Raw genomic sequence first — 24,264 nt, forward strand, 5'->3', positions numbered from 1 at the left:
TATTTTTTGTTTGTTGTTTACCGACGGCTGACCGACCGAGAGCTGATGCCAAAACGAACGCTTCGAATGCGTTTGCCTTGAAGGATGGAATCCGTTCACGGATTCCCTTGTTTACCGATGCAAGTCGCGTCTGTCAAAAGGGGAAAAATCCTCGCACTTTGTTTACGTACCTACGCGAAGAATCGCGGACAGAATTCAGAATTTCGCAGTCGCACGGTGAATAAATTACCAATCTCAAAATTCCTACGAAAAATGTGAAAACCAGCGCTCCCGCAATGTCACTCCCGCTCAAGTACGGTGCCATAAAGCAGGCACTAGTGCCGAAAAGTGATTTCAACCGTTACCTGGTGGCATTTGTTGGGGCTCTGGTCCTGCTGGCGCTTTTGTTTGGTGGCAGCTCGGTTTCGGAAGCGGATGGCGAGCGGCTCTCGTTGGATCTGGTAGACATCCCGCAGATTGTGCTCGACAAGGATGTGGAGTTGGCACGGGCTCGAAATAGGAACTGTTCCTACTGGGACTGCTTCAATGTGTATCGGTGCGGACAGAGAGGGCTGACGGGGGGCACCGAGGAACAGCAGGAACGGATCTCGATTTATGTTTACCCGCTGAAGGAGTACGTGGATGGGGACACGCGGAAGCAGGCGTTTCAACTGACGAAGGAGTTCTACACGATTTTGAAGACGATCGTGAACAGTCCGTATTATACGGCCAATCCGAACGAGGCCTGTCTCTTTGTTCCGACGTTGGACACGCTCAATCAGAATCGGATCGATGTGAATCTGGTGGGAAAGGCGCTGGCTTCGTTGCCCTAGTAAGTATGGGGTTTTCAGGGTGGCCACATATTTGGGAATTTCGTTTTCAATAGGGCAATTCTTCTGGTAGAAATCTCTCTTTTAGGTCTTTTTAAGGAGTCTTGATTTTTTTTTTTTAAATGCGAGTCTTTAAAAAGTCGATCTTCAACGAAAGGTCAAAATTTCCCTGCCTGAAATTAATCCTTGTCCTAGAAAACCCTTCAGATACTATTACGCATATTATTTACGTGTTCTTCAGGAATTTCTTCTCAGATTCCTAGATAATAAATTTCCGGAATCTAGTCATTTCTGAAAACCGCGCAGAAATTCTTCTGGTTCTACCACCAAGTTTCCAAGCAATTTTTCCAGAGGCGTTTGAAAGGATGCTTCCAGGAAAGATCTACAAGAATTCCATATATGTTCCTATTTTCAACACAGCTATCAGCCTTGTTGAAGGAATTTCGCTAGCTCTTGTGTTTAGCTTTCCCTCCGAATAATTTAATTGCTAACATTTGTTGCAGAGATTCCTCCCTAAACGCCAAATATATCTATTTTTCTGGTTTCTACTAAGCATTTTTCTAAAAATTCAACTAATGATGCATTCAATTTTTCAACAGATGCCTTCAAATATTTCTGGTTTTGAGGAATTACACCTGAATTTCCTCTAAAGAAATTTGTATGGAAACCGTTAATATATTTTCATTAATCAATTTTTTTTTCAAGGAATTGTTCCGAATATCGTCGTTTTTTTCTTGAGATATTGTCAAGATATTTCGTATTACTGCTGGTAATATTTCTGTGACTGGGTCATAAATTTTCCATGAATTCCACCAAGGGTTTAATCAGAAGTTCTCTCAGAGATATCTTTGAAAATAACTTTTAAAAACCATTTAGTATTTTCTACGGAAATTCTTCTTTGATTTTATTTAAACATAACTTGAAAGTATTCCTCCAGAGTTCAATCCAAATATTTCTACATAAATTTTTCCAAGAATGCTTCGAAAATATGTACATCCAGAGGTTTCGTAAGCAATTCCTTCATGAAATACTTCAAAAACGCTTTTAGGAACTCCTCCAAAGATTTTTCCTGATATGCTTACCAGAAATTTGTGGAATTCAATAAGCAATATACTGATGAGTTTTCGTCGAATTATGTAGACGATTTATTGGTGTTTTTAGAGGTATTTTCCTAGCTTAATGATGATAATTTTCAAAAAAGTTATAAAGAAATTTCGAAATTATTCCTGATGCATCTTTGGAAGAATTTCTGTTTGAATATTTAGAGGAAACCTGGACAAATCAATGCGATACCTTTCAGATGTAATTTCTGTAGAAAGCCAAATAACATAACTTGTGGTACTTGAGTTACATCACTAGCATTTGTAGAATATTCTTAAATTAAATTAATTATTCTTCCGAAGGAACCCTTGAAAATGCTCTATAAGAACATTTGTGGTATTTTTTGAAAAGTTTAGTTTCTTGAGGAATCCTCAATAAATCAAAGAAATTTATGTAAAACTCATCGAACATCTTCTTGGAAGCGCTTTCAAACGTATTCCTGAATATTTAAGTAAGTGTGTTGCGACCCCTCGGTCGGCGCGACTCATCTAGACTATTGTTCTTATGTTCTTAGTTATACCATGATCCTACGTACTGGCGTTTAACTGATAGGTAGAGAATAAGATTTGAAGCCGTCAAAATAGATGATTCGGCAAAAAGGCTGTCTATATATTGTTGTTCTCGATAATTACTACTAATTTTGAAGTATCTTACATTTAGTTTTTACATATATCTTATCACAAGGTAATTGAGTGAATCATAGTAAACCAAACAACTCAAATTAATTTCTAAATTTCCTTAAAGAATTGAATTGAACTTACTATATTAGTCGAACTAAAGGGTCGTATGAAACCACTATTTTTAGTAATCGTAAGTTTACCAACTAATTACACTATGAACCCAATCATTGAATGTTTAAACTTAGTAGGAGCTGAGCTAGGATTGAACTACGTGCTTGAAGTAATTTCGGGACTGAGAAAGGAGGAAAAAAGAACACGAAAGAACTAAACGTAAGAGGATTTGAGGCCAGAGTAAATTGGAAGTAATATATTTGTTCTTTCAGGATTTTTTTAATGTGCGAAATATACATTAAGAAATCGGAATCCCGTGGTCTCCTTTTCTTATCCCTAATCGTTGATTGGTAAATCAACAGTTTAAAAAATTCGTTTACCCGGTTCCAACTGGACAATGCTTGGACGAACACCGATTAAGACGAGAAGCAATTCCGCACCCCGAGATGGGCAGTCGACAGATGGGCCACGCAACGTCATCGGTGGTAATGATGGCAATCACCACTGCAAAGCTTGCGCCGACGAAGACAACACACGAATTGTCCAGTGCGATAGATGCGATGACTGGTATCATTTTGAGTGCGTCGAAGTAAGTCAAGGTGTCGCCTCTCGCGACTGGCAGTGCTCCAAGTGCCTGTCTGTCGCAAAGGGAGGTTTTTTTTTTTTTTTTTTTTACAAGGGGGTAATCTGCAAACAGATCCCCTGAGAAGATAACTCAGGGAATGCGGGGATGACGCACCAACGACGACCCGCTAAAACCAGCCTATGCACTGTGCATGAGCAATTCATTTAGAATTGCTCAAGTGGTGAACAGTGCATCGACATGACCCTTGGACTCAGACCCTCATCTCCCCGGAACCACCTTACGGTATTTCTTCGGGAAGGGTCCAGTGCATATAGCACAACACGTTTAGCAGAACTAGCCTAGGCAAACTGCTTCTCCTAGCCGACTTAAACAATGTTACAAGGGACCAGCCTCGGCAGGGCTAATCCTCTGCAGCCAACTCTTGGTCGGCGCGCCATAGACGCTGCAATTCTAACATAATGTGAGTGACAGCCGTAGTTACTGCATTCCAGCACTCGGCATCCGCACACATTCTCTCTATAATATTGTCGGGGGACGTGTCCCCTCCGCATGTAGTGAGCATGCGACCTCTCACAACAATGAAACGGGGGCAATCGAACACGACATGCTCCGCTGTTTCCTCTACACCAGCACAATTGGGGCACGCAGGAGATTCTGAGTGCCCGAACCTATGCAGGTACTGTCTATAGCAACCATGTCCTGACAAAAACTGCGTCAGGTGGAAGTTCACTTCCCCATGGCTTCTACCATACCAATCTGACACATTTGGTATTAGTCGATGGGTCCATCTACCCTTAGTGGAGTTATCCCATTCCTGCTGCCAGCTTCTGAGCGTTTCCTCTTTACACGTGTCGCGGACTCCTCTGGTACCCCTTTGGTTGAAGCATTGAACATCTTCCTTGATGATGAGCCCGATGGGCGTCATCCCGGCTATGATGCACACGGCCTCTTTAGATACCGTCCGGTATGCACTTGCTACTCTTAAGCACATTATCCTGTACGTGCTTTCCAACCGCTTTAGGTTTCTGTTCGTTCTAAGCGCTTTTGACCAGATTGGTCCTCCATACCTTAGTATGGATAGCGCCACGCTTGCCAGCAGCTTGCGTTTGCTGGCAATTACAGCAGAGCTGTTAGACATCATCCTCGAAAGCGCCGCTATAGCCGTAGATGCCCTTTTACAGGCATATTCAACGTGGCTAGCGAAGCTCAGCTTGTCATCGATCATTACCCCAAGATGCCTAAGGGATCGCTTGGACTCTATGGTGCAATCACCTACCGAGATAAGCGCCCGTTGCTCGGACTTGCGGTTGTTGACCACCACCACCTCAGTCTTGTGACGGGCCAGTCCTAGTTTCCTAGACTTCATCCATTCCTCAACCAGGGAAATAGAGTGCGCTGCTGTCAACTCTACTTCCTCCATCGATTCACCATAGACCACTAGGGTGATATCGTCGGCGAAGCCAACAATCTTAACACCCGTCGGAAGGGGCAGCCTCAGTACGTCATCGTACATCGCATTCCATAACAGCGGGCCCAGGATTGAACCTTGAGGTACTCCCGCGGTAATTCGAACGCTTTTCTGCCCCTCCTCTGTGTCATACAGTAGAATCCTACCATCAAAATAGCTTTCTAGAAGCTTACACAACTGCACCGGTACCTTGAGGCGGTGAAGCGCGTGTGCTATTGCTTCCCAGCTTGCGCTGTTGAACGCATTCTTCACATCCAGAGTGACAACCGCGCAGTAACGGATGCCGCTCCTTTTATGCTCGATTGCCACCTCAGCTGTTTGAACGACCGACTGGATGGCGTCCAGAGTAGATTTACCTTTTCTGAATCCAAACTGGTTGTTGGACAGGCCGTCCGCACTCTCCGTATACGGTACTAGTCTGTTGAGAATCAACCTCTCCAATAATTTGCCCGTCGTATCTAGTAGACAGATAGGTCTATACGCCGACGGGTCACCTGGTGGTTTCCCCGCCTTTGGTAGTAGCACCAATTTCTGTCGCTTCCATACATCCGGGAAGATTCCTTGATCAATGCAGCGTTGCATCGTGGTTCTGAACATGTCCGGATCCGTGTTCACTGCCGCTTTTAAGGCAACATTCGGGATACCATCGGGTCCCGGTGCCTTGTTTGACGCGAATGATTTCACGACTTCTGCCAGCTCTTCGTTCGTCACTCTCGCCACTTCTTCTCCTTCATCTGCCGCATACGGCGCTGGGGGCCATGGGCTTATGGGATGGTGCGGGAAGAGTACATCGATTATCGATCGCAGCAACTCGGGCGATTTCTCTTGGGGCGCTATGGCTCCTTTGGTCTTAGCCATTACCACTCTGTAGGCGTCACCCCATGGACTAGAATTGGCACTCTCGCATAGACTTTCAAAGCATGCCCGTTTTCGACTCTTGATTTCCTTTTTGAGAGCCAACTTTGCCTCTCTGAATGCTGCACCGCGTTCCTCTCTTTGTGCTTCTGTGCGTGCGCGTTGCATTCTTCGTCTAGCCCGAAGGCAGATTGCTCGAAGATTTGCAATTGATTCGCACCACCAATACACTGGCGGCCTGTTCTCTCTAGGAGGGGCTTTTCTCGGCATGGAAGCATCACACGCTCGTGATATCATAGCAACTAGCTCTTCACCGTTTAGGTCCAGAGTGTTTCGTTCGCGCCTCAGGGCTTCAGTGAATACTTCGCCGTCGAAGCGCGCTGTTTTCCATCCTCGGGCTTGGGTCGAGTTACATCGCGCTGCCTTCTGCCCGCCTGGTATTATACTATAGCGAATCGATTGATGATCGCTATGAGTATAACCGTCATCAACGCGCCAGTTCATGGTACCTAAAAGGTTAGGACTACAAAACGTCACGTCGATGATCGATTCTGCACCATTTCTGCGGAAGGTACTCACTGTACCCACATTTGCCAGCTCTACATTTAATGCGGCCAGGGATTCCAACAATAGCTGGCCTCTTTGATTGGTGCAGCGGCTACCCCACTCCACTGCCCATGCATTAAAGTCGCCAGCTATCACTACTGGCTGCCGATTAGCTAGTTCGGCCATCATCCTATCAACCATGTGGGAAAATTCCTCAATCGACCACCTTGGGGGCGCGTAACAACTGCAATAGAACACGCCGTTGATTTTTGCTATCGCAAAACCGTCATTTGAGCTAGAGACTACTTCTTGGATTGGGTATCGTCCTGTCGTCCCTATAGCTGCTAGCTGTTGAGACCTATCCGCCACCCAGTTCCCGTTGTTGGCTGGTATGCGGTATGGGTCCGATAATAACACCACGTCAGTCTTGGTTTCCGAGACTGACTGCCAAAGCAGCTGCTGGGCTGCATCACAGTGGTTTAAATTTAACTGTGTTACTTCCGTTTTGGCTGCTTTGATACTCCGCTTGTGCCCGGACATTTGGGTCCGCCCGTTAAGTGTCCGTTGTCTGCTCTGTCGACACATATTAGGCACTTAGCGATTTGCTTACAATCGCTTGCCCTATGGCCTTCAGCGCCGCATTTTCTGCACATCTTACTTCTGTCGGGACCATTGCAATTCCACGACTTATGGCCCTTCCCGAAACACTTGAAGCAAACTTCAGGAGGCTGTTGTATGCTCAGCCGGCAAACCGACCAGCCTACCTTGAGTATGCCCAAGTTCTTCGCTTTGTTGGCCTCTGCGACCGGCAGCCTGATCGCCGCCACCTGGGTGCCCTGTGGGCCCTTTCTAAGGTGGATGGCCTTACTGGCTACGTCGATGTCACACTGCTCTTTGAGAGCAGCCGAGACCTCCGCTGCATCGGTGACCTCATCCAGATTTTTACACTGGAGAGTCGCTTCAGCAGTAAGGGATCTTACATCAACCTCGTCACCAAGTACTTCTTGTGCCAGTTGCTTATAGACTGCACCCTTTTCCTTGGCGTCCTTCTTTAAGACTAGGATCATTTCACCAATCCTAGTTCGCCTTATGCTTCGCACGTCTGCGCCCAATGGCGATAGCTTCTCTGTGCTTCGCATCGCCTTCAGAACCTCGGCGTATTTTGCTTCCTCCGTTTTGATAACGAGGGCTTCGCCTAAGTTCCTACGTTTCGCTGTTTTCGGTTTAGCGCTCTCCTTGGGCTCCGTTTTCGGTTTCCTCTGTTTTTTCTTATTTCCAACTCGTATCCACGGGTTGCTGTTGCCTTGCGCCCGTGGTTCCTGTGGATGCACTGCCTGGTTCCGGTTAACCCGTGGCTCCTTTTTCTTGGCTTTCTTGGCCTTAGGATTGGTGTTGGCCTCTCCTTTGTTGCCATGTCCTCTTGATCGCGGGGCTTGGCTCGTGCCAACTTTTCCGCTTTGGAGGACGGCCGCGTAGGTCACTTTTCCCTTAGCAACCATACGTCTTTTTGCCACGTATTCATCCCCGGAAGCTTCCCTCTTCCGCATCGCGTATCGAATAATATCATCAGATATATTCGCGTTGCCTGTGAAGGAAAACACTTCGGTCTGACACGACCTAGTGTCTTTTTGGCCTTCTACCTTGCCCAGTTGTTCCTTGGCTTTCTCGTAGTCCTGCTTTGCAGCTAGGACTGATTGTCGCAATTTCAGTAGACTTGTTTTCAAGTCTTTGCTGATATTTGTTTTGCTTTTAACATATTCGATGATGACATCAAGTTGCTCAGCAGCTACCTGCATTTTAGGGAGGTACTCCCTATTGCGATCCATGGCCTCGATTAGTCCCGGGCCATCGGTCACCACACATGTTGCACTGGAGCGGCCAGTGCCTGCCGTCGTCACAGTATCTAGGCTTTTGCCCACACTGTTTTCAATAAAGTTGGTCGCCTCCTTCCTTGGCGGGAACCTTAGCCGGTTACTGATAGGTCCAGAAGCCTCTCCTTCACATTCCGCTAGTTGTTTGTTTTGGTTGATCATCTCTTATGGGTCCCCCTAAGAGCCGCTATCCATCTCCGCTGGAATAGTCGCCTTTATAATCCCATGGTTATCTATGCAAGCAGGGAGGCCATGCTAGGGTTGACATAGTCCTTTATGGGGTACTATGTTCAGAGCCGGATCGCCGCAGGTCAGGTAATGGCATCTGAGCCTACTCCCGCCCAGTTGGAACAACCAGGCGACGGATTTGGAACGTACTCTAAGGCCTGCCACGGTTTTACGGGACGGGGGCAGCCTGCGCCATTAACCCACTCGCCGTTTCGGGCCAGTGTCACCCGACCCTACTAAGGGAGTAGAATGTCGCCGCTGTCAGCCTCAAAGCATATTATCCAGTACATATACCGTTACTTGTCCTTTGTCGTGCGCTGCCAGTATACATAATTGGGGCCGTACTGGCGTTGGTCCCAATGTGCTCGAAGCACTCCTACTCGTAATTCCATGCCTTGTCCGTTTGTATCGCGACCAGTATGCCATAATCAGGATCTCACTGGTATCAATCCTGATGTGCCGGTTGGCACTCCTGTTAGTTTGGGCTAGGGTACTTTAAGCGGCACCGGTCGCTGTGACAGAGTTGCATTCGGATTTGTGTGGTTTTTATGAAGGTTCATCAGAGCCCACTGCGAACTTCACCACATCCTGGGCAACTCTCCAACTCGCAGAGGTCCTGGGGGGGGGTCCGTTAAGCCCCTGGACTGTCGTCCCTGCTGCCCCAACAAAAAAAAAAAACGCATAATGCGAAGCCATAAGGGTGAAAAATTTAAACTAATTTACAACATCCTTATAATCCCACCCTTATTTAGCCTCAGGTTTGAGACTGAAGAAGGGAAGCCGATTGTCTCGGAGAAACACAAGGTCACCTGCACCATTGCTCCGAGTAGCGCAGGAAGGGCACAATACTGTAGAGGGCGCCCTGATTCTCCACAGGCTCCGTTTGCGGTTAGGTTTTTTTTTTTTTTTTTTATTTTTTTTTTTTTTTTTAGACCCCCCTAACCATTCATTCTTAGGCACGGTAAGCTTAAAGCGGCATGAATTAGGGGTCACCTGTGAGATGGACTTATACCACCGGAACAGGCAGTCCGTAGTGTTAATTCTTAGCCAATTGAAACAACCGCTACCGACACTACACGGCTATCTAGGCTGTTCGGGAAAAGGAAGTTAACATTGATGATTAACTCCTGACGTGCCCAAACAGCCACAAAGGGAGGTAGAAAGAAGGCTTCTACAAAGGAACCATCTTCCGATCCAGCCGTGAGTACGTCAGTTCAAACAAACCCATCAATAAGAGTAACATCAGTACCGCTAAACGTCGTTCCCCAAATCCCGACAACTCTACTCGTCTTGCCCAGCGTTACAACAAGTGGTGACGTCAACGAGTCGATGGTATCACACGTTCCCTCTATTATGATGTTTCCGCATATGTCTACCCACTCTTCACATCCATCAAACACTCATGTTACCGTCAGTATGTGTACCGCGTCAATGCTGATACCGCCGAGCATATTCACACTCGCTGGCATTTCGGTACCACCACATTCGCTCCATACGTTCACGTCATCGAATCCATTAAGACAAACTTCGAACGAGCCGCTGAAGTCAACGTCTAACGCACCTCGAAACAACGCGAAGCAGATTTTCGGGGAGATATCAAGTCAGCACTCAGAATCTTCGAAGAGATCAACCAAGCAGAAACAACTTGAGTTAGAGTTGAAAATGCTGGACGAAGAAAGAAAATTGCAAGAAGAGGAGAATTTGAGAAAGCGCGAATATCTTCAAAAGCGGTACGCCATTCTTCTGGAGATTGCCAGTGAATCATCATCGTTCGCTGAAGTTGAAGACGAGAGAGTTGTTGATCGTATAGATGAATGGATCAACAATGGTATGAATGTTGGACGCGCATCAGTGAATCAGGAGCCACCGCCACTAGAAATACAAGGTATAAACGTGGCAATGCAGCCGCCTTCCAACAATGTGCATCCGAGCTATATCCAGCCCATTTCAACCGGGACGTTTACTGGTCAGCATAAGAATGTTCCTCTGCGGCAACCCAGGATGTTGCCAACATCTACGATGGAACGATATTTTCAAATCCCAAGTAATCCACCGGCAGAACCCTTCCACCGGCCTCATGTCACCATGCTAATATAGATCGCCCGAACATACGTCATCAGCCAAGCCAACAACCGAGAAATGCAAGTTCACTCAACCTAGGCCGTTCTTCACTGAGGCATAACATGTATGAAGATGATGAGGGAAACAATCTAACTCGAAGTCAGGTGGTCGCTCGACAAGCCGTGTCCCGTGAATTGCTGACATTCAGTGGGATTCCTGAGAAATGGCCACTGTTTTTCTCATCGTTCACGACTACTACTAACATGTGTGGGTATACTGCAGAAGAAAATCTCGTGCGGTTGCAGAAATGTCTCACCGGGAAAGCTTTCGAGTCCGTTAAGTGCATGCTAATGCATCCGATGAATGTCACCCAAATAATCTCGACTTTGAAAATGCGCTTTGGAAATCCAGAGGTCATTGTACATAATTTGATGGCCAAAATCAGCTCAACACCGGCCAAATCTGATAAACTTGATACGATAATTGAATTTGCTCTTGCCGTCTAAAGTTTATGTGCGACAATCGAGGCGTGCCAGCTGAATGAATACTCTTATAACGTTGCGCTTCTCCGAGAACTTGTTGGTAAGTTACCAGCGTCCATCAAGTTAGATTGGGCTAGGTATCGACGAAACTTTTCATCCGTGAATCTCTCCATCTTCTCCAGCTGGCTATACGAGCTTGCAGAAGATATCTGCCCGCTGGCAAGCCTTCCTAATGATGCTAAAGCTCAGCGGCTAACAAAAAACCATCCAGCTTTTTTGAATGCTCATTCCGACGACATTGACATTGCGCCAAAAAAAATTTCATCGAATTAGAGACGACTGCGCCCAACAAACTTCAATGATGATAACTCATCAAGGCAAAGGATTTGCAATGGAGGATATCAAATACCTGGTCGAAGAATTGAATAAGCGAGAAGAGATATGGCGAAAAATGCAACTGGAAAAAGAAAGGCGCATGAAGGAAGATTTCGAGCGCAAAATAGCTATAATTGAGGAGCATTATACTGCAGCCGCAGAGAAAATTGAACTAGAATTCGAAGCAAGAAAGGAAACAGTACGAAGATTCTACAGTGGGAGAAATAGACACGATGAATCGGCAACGGCGCTCAATTCGTGTAACCATAAAACCCAGATACAGTTCGTCTGCACTTCTGCTCAAAATCCGACTACCGAAGATTCTCTGCAGTTCGTAGTAGCTTTGAAAGCCAAACCATTTCCCGGATTTCTAGATGTCTCCGATAATAATAAACATGCTAACAAACCAGAGGTAAACCCAGGAAAAAATGATTCGATTGACGTTAGTCCACCGAATGAAACAGACACCAAAATTAACCATCATGAAGATGGCAGCAGCGTACTTTCGCGCGCACGAATGATGCAAAATACTGCTGTGGTAAGATCAACTGTGGTAATGTTTACTCACGGTGATGAGAAAGGATCGAACAGAACTGATCTTCTCCCTTCTCATGCACCGTGTAATCAAAACAGAACGAATACAAAACAAGAGAATGTCGTCAATATGTACCAGTGCTACGTTAGACATAATGTTGCTGTGGAATTCGGAAGTAGTGATGAGGTGGCTGATCCACGACAAATCGACAAATCTGAATGGGTTAAGTGGCAGTGGCCACGGAATGAAAATGTTTATCATCGATCCAGGTGGGTCTTCTAAAAAGAAAACGTCGGTTCTTGCGGGCGCAGATGGAAGGAAGACAAGTTTTGAGAAGATTTGATTCAGTTGATCACCTGTTTCACGGGGGGGGAGAATGTTGCGACTGTTCAAAGAGTGTTTCAGTGAAACTGGTGACACTGTAGTCTGAAAGTTATATACTTCGTGAATAGTGTATAGTAATCAGTCGGTTGGGTGGTACGTGTCTCTAGAAGTGTCGATTTAGGAACTATCATGTAAGCTAATAATCAATGTATTGGAGTATTTGAAATAAGTATAAATAAATATTTACAGCATTGAAGCTGATGTAAAGTAAATGCTGCTTTCAATATGTGTTCATCGAACTAGAGACGACTGCGCCCAACACTGTTGGGGGGCCGTTACCTCTGGTTTGAATGAAAAACCTCTCGACAGCAGTGTTTAGTGTACACAGCTTACAAAAATAAAATTAAAAAAAAAAAAAAAAACCCTGTATGATTTGTGGTTTCTTCAATCATCGGATTCGCAACTGTGAGGCGTTCAAAAATTTCAGCTTGGCGAAACGATGGGAGGCTGTTCGAAAATGGAAATTGTGCTACCAATGTTTGAATGAACACGGAAATAGTCTCTGCAAACTGAATATAAAATGCAACGTTGGTCAGTGTACTAAAAGTCACAATCCCCTGCTGCACTTCCAGAACATCAATACTACGAAAAGTATAGAGCCCGAGATATATTCGAAACAATCGGTGCTTTTCAGGGTGATTCCGGTTACTCTTTATAACGGTGAAAATACTGTTGAAACGTTAGCGTTCTTGGATGAAGGATCATCATATACGCTCATACAAGAAGATTTGGCAAGCGCATTAGCAGTCAAAGGTGAAGCGCAACCGTTACGAGTAAAATGGACATCAGGTGTTTTTCGAGAGGAAAACAATTCACGGATAGTGAATCTAGAGATTTCTGCTAAAAGATCAACACGTCGATATAGTATCACAAGCGCACGTACTGTGGAAAGTCTAAAGTTACCTCAGCAGCAGGTAGTTATATCAAACGTGATTGAAAAGTATGCACACTTGCGTGGATTACCTCCGATGGACATTCTGCAAGAGGTTCCCAAAATTTTGATAGGTTTGCAAGATATTCATTTATGTGCTCCTATCGAATCCAGATTCGGTGGAACGAACGAACCTATCGCCGTCAGATCAAAACTTGGCTGGACGATCTACGGTCCAATTAGCATGAGTCACGTGGAAACAAGGATCATTGGATTCCATAACTGTGAGTCATTCGACAATGAAAAAGGTTGTGCTCTAGAAATAGGTCGAAGTGACATCAATAAAGTTGGAATGACAACATCTAAGACACCACAGTCAGCGGTAGGGACTAAAGAGTGTGAAGCATCGCGGATTTGTAACTACTTGAAGAGTGAAAAGAAGAAGAAGAAAGACAAACTTAGTATTGATTCTGCGAGAAACATTGAACCGTTGAAGATGGTACCGTCTAACATTGTAAGCTCAATAGGTTTCCCTCTGAATAGAATTAGCAGTAAATCGTAGAAAATCTCTGATAATCCCTCAAGAAAAGCTTCACAAACAATACAAAGAACCTCTTTGGACTGTGGAACGTTCAGTGGTGCTAGAAGTACTAGTAGTAAATCTGGTTTATGGTAGATTTTCACCAGAATCACGTCGGGGGGTATGTACGCACCACCCTAAGCGAGTATATATGCAGTGGTAGCCCAAATGGTAACAAGCTACCAGTCACAATGAACGTTGTCAGGAAAAGTGGAATGAAGGAATGTATGAATGTAAACAAACGTAAAAAAGAATAATGTATAGTAGATATTTCGGGATTTGATACGATTAAAGTGTAGATAGTTTTAAGGGATAATTAAAAAGTGCCAGAATATTGAATTTATGTAAGTAGAATTAACTAAATATCAAAGGAATTGTATGAAGAAGATATTTTCTAGATCGAAGCGAGAATTCAACAAGGGCTCCTACAGCAACAAAGCAACTTGAACTGAATCGAGAAACTATATAATGTAAGTGCCATTGAAATATCCTTAAATTTAAGTATAATAATTAAATATATTTAGTTTCAAGCTGTCGAACAATTTAAACGCTGCTGTGAAAATTTTAGTTTCGAACTGTGGTCCGAACACCATCCATCCGTGCCTTTCCAGTCTAAACCAACAGACGCAATGTGTGTTGTGTGCAAAAGCAATTGCCCAAGCGTTGACAAGTGCCAGCGGTTCGACGAACTTGGTTATAATGCAAAATGGGCTGTTGTCAAGGAGTTTGGATTGTGTCGCAAATGCCTAAAACATCATAAGGGTATATGTAAATCGCAGAAAGCATGTGGTAAGAATGGGTGTGAATATAAACACCACCATCTCCTACACAATAGTCAACGAAACGCAACAGCTCCTGTAAAGCCTGAGGTTAAATCAGAAGCAACCGGTGAGAGTCGTGAATTGGTAGCCCCAAAAACATCCGAGAGCAAATGTATTATTCATCATCAGTTCACCAACAAGACCTTATTCCGGGTTATCCCTGTGGTTCTGTATGGACCCAAGAAAGCTATAAGAACGTTTGCTTTTCTGGATGATGGGTCTTCCTATACCTTGATGGATGCGGCTCTTGCTGTGAAGTTGGAGATTCAAGGACAACGTGAACCTCTTTGTCTCAAATGGACAGGAAACATGGGTCGTTTGGAAAACGAGTCAATAAAATTGAATGTTCAAATTTCGGGAAGTGGAACAAATCAAAGAAAGTACTGTCTGCAAGGAGTCCATACGGTTTCTGCTTTAGATCTCTTTCATCAATCCCTAGACGCACAGGAACTAGCGAACCAGTACGAGCATCTACGAGGAATTCCAGTTGAATCTTATCAGAATGCGCAGCCACGTTTACTGATAGGAGTTAAAAACGCGAATCTCAGCTATCCTTTGAAGGGGCGTGAAGGGAAGCAGAATGAACCCATAGCCACAAAAACTCGCCTAGGATGGGTTTTGCATGGAGGCTCTGACGAGGATGATCTACTGTTAGCATATCACGGCGTGCAAGCCTGTTCTTGCATCGAGCATCAAGACGACTTGTTGGAACAGGCACTAAGAGACTATCTCTCATTAGAAGGACTCGTTGTTACGAAACCTGATAAACCACTTTTATCTTGCGAAGATCAAAGAGCACTAGAGATTTTGAACAAGGTAGTCAAAACTGACAGTGGACATTATGAAACTCGGTTGCTCTGGAAATATGACCAATTCCGTCTACCAAACAGTAAACCTGTTGCCTTGCATCGATATCATTGCTTGGAATCTAGAATGAGAAGAGATCCAAATCTGGCGTTGGCTCTTCGAGAGAAAATCGAAGATTATAAAGAAAAGGGCTATATACGAAAACTCTCGGAATCGGAACTGCAGGAGAAGATGCAACGCTTCTGGTACGTCCCTATTTTTCCTGTATTCAACGCAAACAAGCCAGGAAAATTGCGTATTGTCTGGGATTGCGCTGCAAAGACCGGAAATGTATCTTTAAATTCGATGCTGATCAAGGGCCCCGATCAATTAGTTCCTCTCAATAATGTCCTGTACAGATTTCGCGAGTATAAAATTGGAATCAGCGGTGACATAAGAGAAATGTTTCTCCAAGTAAAAATCGCAAAGGAAGATCAAAACTGTCAACTATTTCTGTGGAAGGATACTCCCGACGATGAAGCACCAAGTACCTTCTTATCGCAGGTAAGGGGTCATGCACAAATTACGTCACGCTCCAAGGGGGGGGGAGGGGGTCAAGCCAAGCGTGACAAGCCTTACAAAATTTTCGAAGGACTCATACAAAAAACGTGACAAAGGGTGGGGGGGAGGTGGTAAAAAAAGTCGAAATTTAGCGTGACATAATTTGTGTACCATCCCTAATGACGTTTGGCGCATGTTGTTCCCCGAGCAGTGCTCAGTTTATTAAAAACTTGAACGCGGGGAAATTTGTGGAACAATTTCCGAGAGCAGTCGAAGCCATCACAAAACAGCACTACGTGGACGATATGTTGGCCAGCGTAGAAAGCGAAGAGGAAGCCATCCGGTTAGCAGAAGACGTCCGAACAATACACGCTAATGCTGGCTTTGAAATTCGAAATTGGATTTCAAATTCATCCACCGTTCTCCAAGCTTTACACCAGGGAAAAACGGAACACAAAAGCCTACACGTTGGGTCGGATTCCTCCACTGCGGAAAAGGTTCTGGGCATGTGGTGGTGTACGGACACAGACTGTTTCACCTACAAACTCTCGCCGAAACATGACTCTGAGCTTTTGAACGGCGAGCGAAAGCCCACCAAAAGGGAGGTATTGAGAACACTTATGTCCATTTTCGATCCATTGGGTTTACTATCCAATGTACTCGTCCACCTCAAAATACTTTTTCAAGAAATTTGGCGATCCGCTATAAATTGGGATGATGAAATACCAGATAATCTCGATGAGAAATGGGAGCAATGGCTACGCATTATCCCTCATTTACAAAACATTAGCATTCCTCGCTGCTACCGTACCTTAACGACCTTTGGAGCAGATACGAATGTTCAGCTACATACATTTGTAGATGCTAGTTAGATGGGCTACGCGGCGGTAGTATACTTACGGTTTCAACAAGGTAACTCGGTAGAATGCGCCATTGGCGGAGCTAAGTCTCGAGTAGCGCCTTTGAAATTCGTCTCTATTCCACGTCTTGAGCTACAAAGTGCTGTTTTTGGCAGCAGACTTGCCAACACAATAACTGAGGCACTGTCCTTTAGTATAATAGTATAAATGAACGAGTGTTTTGGACGATGCACGGGACGTTTTATGTTGGCTACGCTCCGATCACCGTCAGTATACGCAGTTCGTGGGTTGGCGAGTTGGCGAAAAACTAGAAACAACTGACATTGCTAACTGGAGATGGATTGAAACAAAAGACAATGTTGCTGATGAAGCAACGAAATTGAGACGTCCGCTTGATTTGAGCCGGGTTCAGGGGTCCGGAGTTCTTGTGACAATCAAAGAAAGTATGGCCATGTAAACCTTTCAGCATCAACTCAACAAAGGAAGAACTTCGTGCAAATCTTCTGTATCGTGAGGCGGTCTCAAAACCGCTGTTCAAGGCGTAGAATTTTTCGGACTGGAATCGTTTGTTGCGCACGGCCGCCACAGTGATCAGGTTCATCATGAATATCCGACCAAAATCAGCGTCCAACGAGCGCAATACAGGACCATTTTCCAAGGATGAGGTGGTATATGCTGCAAGTCTTCTATATCGGCAGGCTCAAGGTGCATCATTCGCTGAAGAAATTAGTCTTTTGACCAACTCCGATGCCAGTAGGACCATACCTAAATCAAGTTCGATTTTCACCTTAAACCCGTTCCTGGACGAACTGCAAGTTTTGCGAATGCATGGACGTATAAGTGCCTGTGAATATGCTAGCACCGATGCGATGAATCCCATAATACTTCCCAAAGATCATTACACATCTAAGCTTGTCGTACAGAATTACTATAAGCGATACTATCATCGCAATCATGAGACGGTTTTAAACGAACTACGTCAAGTGTTCAGGATTCCGCAACTACGAAGATTGTTCAGGAAAGTTAAATTTGAATGCCAAACTTGTAAAAACCAGCGGGCAGTTCCCAAACCTCCTCCGATGGCAGATCTTCCAAGAGCAAGTTTAGCCGCCTATACTAAACCTTTTTCGTATATCGGAGTTGATTATTTTGGACCTATGATTGTCACAGTGGGAAGACGAAGCGAGAAACGTTGGGGAGTCCTAATAACGTGCCTGATAATCAGAGCGGTGCATTTAGAAGTTGCCCATTCTTTAAGTGCGGATTCTTGCATTATGGCATTGCGGGCATTCATGGCAAGACGAGGAGTTCCCCTTCAAATATACAGCGATCGGGGAAATAATTTTATTGCGGCTAGCAAGGAACTGAACGAGGCATTGAAGGACATGGACCAACAGAAAATCATTCAGGAAATTACTAGCCAACATACTCAATGGACATTTCTTCCTTTATCCAGACGGTTAAGGTCAACTTGCAAGCGATGCTGCCAACACCCAACTGACGAAGTTCTCCGCAATACCCTGGCTGAAATTGAGAACCTCATCAACTCGCGTCCGTTGACGCACGTCCCAGTGGATGATCCTGACGCACCTGTACTAACACCAAATCATTTCATTTTGGGTTCATCTAGTGGACTTAAACCCGCTACTCGTTTGGATGATAGAGCATTGGTTCTGCGACGGTCATGGCGCGAGTCGCAAAGAGAAGCGGACTTATTTTGGCAACGTTGGCTTCGTGATTATCTGCCGGACTTGACTAAACGTACTAAGTGGTACACTCAGGTCAAACCGATAGAAGTCAATGACATCGTGGTTATAGTTGACCCAGACCTTCCCAGAAATTGTTGGCCCAAGGGTAGGGTCATTTCAGTCAACTAAGCAAAAGACGGACATGTGCGATCTGTTGCTGTTCAAACTCTGACTGGAATTTATGAGCGACCTACCACGAAAATCGCCGTTCTAGATGTTCGTCGCGAAGAAGCGGTAACCCAGGATCCTGGCGTACCGGGGGGCGGTAGTGTTGCGACCCCTCGGTCGGCGCGACTCATCTAGACTATTGTTCTTATGTTCTTAGCTATACCATGATCCTACGTACTGGCGTTTAACTGATAGGTAGAGAATAAGATTTGAAGCCGTCAAAAAAGATGATTCGGCAAAAAGGCTGTCTATATATTGTTGTTCTCGATAATTACTACTAATTTTGAAGTATCTTACATTTAGTTTTTACATATATCTTATCACAAGGTAATTGAGTGAATCATAGTAAACCAAACAACTCAAATTAATTTCTAAATTTCCTTAAAGAATTGAATTGAACTTACTATATTAGTCGAACTAAAGGGTTTGGTTCAGAAAGGGGTATAGGCGCGTTCTGCCAACTCGGTCGAGGCAGATTTCTTGTGTGAACAAGTAACAACATGGACGTTCTAAAGTGCCAGAATGAAGTGTTGTGCTTGTGGGGAGCACTTGAAGATGGGATGGAAGGTCATTACTTCGCGTTCGTGCTTTACTCCTGCTTATCTTAAAAGTTCTATACAATAACCGACCCTAAGTTTAACTATCGAAATTAACAGTTGCAAATACAATAATCGTTCTGAGCTCACTAACATGTCGTCGCGTTAATTTTATCATAATGATCTTTTATCTACATCCGTCGAACCATTCTGAATGGCCGTTGTGAGAATATCACCAAGAACTTCTCACATGCATTAAAGCTGAATTGTCCTACATTGAAACATTGAGGTTGACGCTCTTTTGGATTCATTTTTTGTTGTTCGTCCTCAGTGTTGTTGAGATGTCCTGAATGCCGCACATGGTGTACAGTGTGATATTGCCATGAAGTTTCTCGTAAGCTGCATGGGGATTGTTATCATGGGAATCCAAAGAGCGAATTTTCTATGATTTCATTGTAGGCCAATACAGCAATAAAGCATGTAACAATCACTAACATTTCTTCTCTCTTTATCCTTGTTTTCATATCTAACCCGCCATTACAACGAGGAAAAATCCATTGGAGAGGAAAGACATGGCAGCGTATTGGCCGAGAAAAGTTAAGTATCATGTTTTTGTAAATATTCTTATTACTGATTGCAAGGTGAATCAGATTAACTAAATTTTTAATTAATAACAAACTTGTTCCACAGAGCTATTTACAAAAAACCACCCAAAATCCCTCCTTTCCCATATCCTTAGGCAAAACACTTCACTACCGCTATATGTATGACTGATTCATGTTCTTTTGGCCTTGCATCATTCATACGTGTATTGGAAGTCAAGAGTAGAAGCAAAACTTAAAGAACCTTCTGGTCAAAGATGTTGCGTTGCCTACTTCCTAAACTCCAAAACCCCCCGGTGTATTATGGACGGTGTGAGTTTTCAAACTTATGCTGGAGACTTGGCCCCTGACCCCCTTGTACATCAATAAAATAAAATAAAAACTAAAGGGTCGTATGAAATCACTATTTTTAGTAATCGTACGTTTACCAACTAATTACACTATGAACCCCATCATTGAATGTTTAAACTTAGTAGGAGCTGAGCTAGGATTGAACTACGTGCTTGAAGTAATTTCGGGACTAAGAAAGGAGGAAAAAAGAACACGAAAGAACTAAACGTAAGTGGATTTGAGGCCAGAGAAAATTGGAAGTAATATATTTGTTCTTTCAGGATTTTTTTAATGTGCGAAATATACATTAGGAAATCGGAATCCCGTGGTCTCCTTTTCTTATCCCTAATCGTTGATTGGTAAATCAACAAAGTGTAGGGATGCATTTTATAAAGGATTTCCCTTAAAATTGTAAACAAAAATCTTAAAAAAAAACAGAAAGAATTCCTTCTTTTAAACTTTTTAACAAGTTCTTTACTAGACGACTTGAATGAAACAATCCCTTGGGGTTTCGAGACATTTATGGCGTGATGCCAAAGATGCTACATTCCCAAAAATACCTTTGAAAAATACTGACCTCAAATTGGTATTCCGAGGAACGTTTACTGGAAATAAACCCTGAAGTGATTGTTGAAGAAATTCCTTGAAGAATCGAAATAAAAACATCTACATCTTTCCCATGTTGCATTCCTGGGGAATATGTGAAGTTAACTTTTATCAAAACCCTCGAAGCATCTTCTCGTGATGGGCGCCTCACTCACGAAACTTTCAAATGAGTCGATTTCCAAGAATGAGTGAACGAATCACGGTTCTTTTCAAAAGAGTTACGACTCACCAACACCGAAATGTCCCACCTCCTATAAAAAAAACCTTAGAGCTTTTACAGTATTTTCTACTTATGTCTTTTTTGAAGGAGTCTCTAAAGTTCTTCTAATTTCTATGTCTTAAACTCAATCCAATGTTTAACTGGACTTATGAGAATTGGTCCTAAATGATGAAATGCTGAGCTGTAGAAAGTTTGCAAACGTAAATGCTGTAACCACTTCGTTTGTGGTATAATTCGTATGAAGCGTTTTATGAAATGCCGGAAGAACGAAGATGTCATGCGAAAAAAGCGGGCATTTCGTAACTATTTCTTTGTGCCCATCCTGCATTGTGTACAATATCAACAAGTAGTTTAATTTGACTCAATATCCATTTCAGCTGGGAGAATGGCGAGAACCACATTTTGTTCAACTTCATAGCCGGATCAGCGCCAGACTTCAACACGGTTCTGGACGTGAACACCGATCGGGCCATGATCCTCGGGTCAGGATTCGACAGCTGGACGTTCCGACCGGGATTCGATCTCCCCATGCCAATGTTCAGCTCAATTCTAGAACACCACCAGTTGAATTCTATGAATCTGGATCGAAAGTTCTTGCTGATATCGTCGCAGCTGAACATTTTCCAACGACAGTATCGAATCATGCAGGAGTTGACTTACGACTTTCCGAACGACATCCTGTTGTTGCAACGCTGTCCAACAACGACCGTCAAAGCGGAGGAAAGTTTCGACGCTTCACGGCCTATCGAGACGGCCAGCAGTCCTGAAGAACTGATCAAATCGATCAAGGATATTCGTTGTAATTTCCCGCAGGGCAACGAATACGAATATCCTGGCGTGTTGGAGAACGGTCAGTTCTGCTTGATTGCTAGAGGAGTCCGACTTTCGCAACCAACGCTAATGGACGCATTAGCAGCCGGGTGCATTCCTGTGATCATGTCAGACAACCTAATTCTTCCGTTCAGCGACATTCTCGACTGGGACCTAATCTCCATACGAATCTACGAGAACAATCTCCACTCGGTGATCACCACCCTCAAAGCAGTATCCAAAGAACGCATCCAAGAACTCCGAGCCCAAGGAGCTTACGTCTACGATCGCTACTTTTCCAGCCTCGAAAAGATCATCCTGACAACCCTTGATCAACTAAACGATCGTATCTTCCCGCATCTCAGCAAGACCTACATGCACTGGAACGTTCCAAAAACCCAACATTCCACACAGAATCCCCTATTCCTCCCACTTATCGCTCCAAAATCCCAAGGCTTCACAGCCGTGATCCTCACCTACGATCGCATCGAGAGCCTTTTCATCCTGATCCAGAAGCTCGCCACAGTTCCATCCCTTCAGAAAATTCTAGTCATCTGGAACAACCAGAAAAAGTCCCCGCCCCATCCATCGCTCTTTCCCAAAATCGGCAAACCGCTCAAAGTGATCCAAACCACGGCCAACAAGCTCTCCAATCGGTTCTACCCGTACGAAGAGATCGAAACCGAAGCCATCCTCACGATCGACGACGACATCGTGATGCTGACCGCGGACGAGCTGGACTTTGGCTACGAGGTGTGGCGCGAATTCCCCGATCGGATCGTCGGTTTCCCATCGCGGACGCACGTCTGGGACAACGCGACCAACCGGTGGCGCTATGAGTCCGAGTGGACCAACCAGATCTCGATGGTCCTGACGGGGGCCGCCTTCCATCACAAGTACTGGAGCTACATGTACACCAACGCCATGCCCGGCAACATCAAGGACTGGGTCGACGAGCACATGAACTGCGAGGACATTGCCATGAACTTCCTGGTGGCGAACATCACCAACAAACCGCCGATCAAGGTGGCCCCGCGGAAGAAGTTCAAGTGCCCCGAGTGCACCAACAACGAGATGCTGTCGGCGGACCTGAACCACATGATGGAGCGATCGGCTTGCATCAACCGGTTTGCGGAGATCTACGGGACGATGCCACTAAAGACGGTGGAGTTCCGGGCCGATCCGGTACTATTTAAGGATAACTTCCCGGAGAAGTTGAAGCGGTTCAACGACATCGGTAGCCTGTGAGGAGCAGGCGACTCGAGGTGCAATTTTGAATAGGGGAATCGTGTTTAAGGCATTTACTTAGTGTAAGCTTTGTGGTGCGTGCAGTTAGTGTTGCAGAGCGTTATGCTGCCATAGTAGTTCTCATATCAACGTTAGTCGATTAGTTTTAAAAAATAATTAGATGTATCACAGAAGCGTGGGCTATTCTCTAATCCGAACGTTGCCCTGATCAGTGCGCATCGTACCTTCGTGCTGTGCGTACACGAATTCTCTCTGCTCTTGGAAGTTTTCTTAAAAACTACCTAAAGCAATAAAACAGTACTTTTCAGTGCTAAAATTAAAAACGGTACTTTTCAGTGCCACTAAAATAGTACTTTTCAGTACTATTTGTCTACTATTGATCCCTTTACGATCCTTGTTTGGACCCGTGCCTTCGATTTTTCGTTGGATCCGTTGGCGAAAGCTAGCGGTGGTAATCCTTCTTGGACACCGTCTCTCGAAGGTCACGTCTTCTTTCATTTATTAATTAAACATGGTATCAACAACAAACAGAAGGAAGGGTGAATCTCGGAATTCACTACTTCCTTCCAAAAAAGTGGGTTTTAAAACTGTCACTACACGTGGCAAGAATGGAAGGAAGGACGTTTCCCTGGAATGCGAACTTTCTTCTAAGGGTGAAATGAATAATTGTATCGAAATGAGCAATCAGTTCGATGCTCTAGACAAATTTTCCGAACACGAAATCGAAGCAGCCTCTAGCCCAGGCTCTTTGATTCAAGTGAGGAAGCAAAGAGTGCCGCCTATCGTGGTCAGTTGTTCCGAATTTGGGGGATTTAGGCAGGAGATCATGAACTCCATTAGGGGAATCAAGGTTTCCTTCCAAATCGCAAAGAAAGGAGACTGTCGCGTTTTGCCGGAAATTCTTAAAGATCGCGAACTTCTTCTCAAACATCTTGAAGAGAAGAAGCACAATTTTTTTTACTTATGACGACAAAATTGAACGTTTGTTCAAAGTTGTCTTGAAAGGTCTCTCAAGTGACTATAAGTCACCTGAAGAGATCAAAAATGGAATAAATGATTTACTTGGATTTTCCCCAGTCCAAGTAATCATTATGAAAAAGAGAACCCAATCTGGCATTGTTCGGAAAGGGCTTTCTCAAGAATTTTATTTAGTTCACTTTAACAAAAAAGAACTAAATAATATTAAAGCTTTGGAAAAAGCAAAACTTTTATTCGATGTCCGTGTGACATGGGAACATTTCCAGAAACCTGGAGGAAATTACCAGAACCCCACTCAGTGCCGTCGGTGCCAAAAGTGGGGTCATGGTACAAAAAATTGTCGCATGGATGCTAAATGCATGATTTGCGGAGGTTCTTCTCACGCCAAGGACGTCTGTCCAGTGAAGGAAGATACCACCAAGTTTATATGCTCTAATTGCGGGGCTAATCATAAGTCATTTTTTTGGAATTGCCCTTCACGCAAAAGAATCATTGAGGCTCGTGCCA

At 44.3% G+C, this 24,264-nt stretch overlaps 1 protein-coding gene across 1 annotated transcript; it reads left to right on the forward strand.

Moving 5' to 3' along the window:
- The first annotated feature begins 124 nt into the window (after window positions 1-124).
- Window positions 125-22,952, forward strand: LOC5566768 (exostosin-2). The gene is made up of 2 exons (XM_021845625.1): window positions 125-811; window positions 21,099-22,952. The coding sequence occupies exons 1-2, from the start codon at window positions 276-278 to the stop codon at window positions 22,777-22,779; spliced, it is 2,217 nt and encodes a 738-aa protein (XP_021701317.1). The 5' UTR covers window positions 125-275; the 3' UTR covers window positions 22,780-22,952.
- The last annotated feature ends 1,312 nt before the right edge of the window (window positions 22,953-24,264 follow it).

This window comes from Aedes aegypti, chromosome 1 (genome assembly GCF_002204515.2).
Source record: "Aedes aegypti strain LVP_AGWG chromosome 1, AaegL5.0 Primary Assembly, whole genome shotgun sequence".
NCBI lineage: Eukaryota > Metazoa > Arthropoda > Insecta > Diptera > Culicidae > Aedes > Aedes aegypti.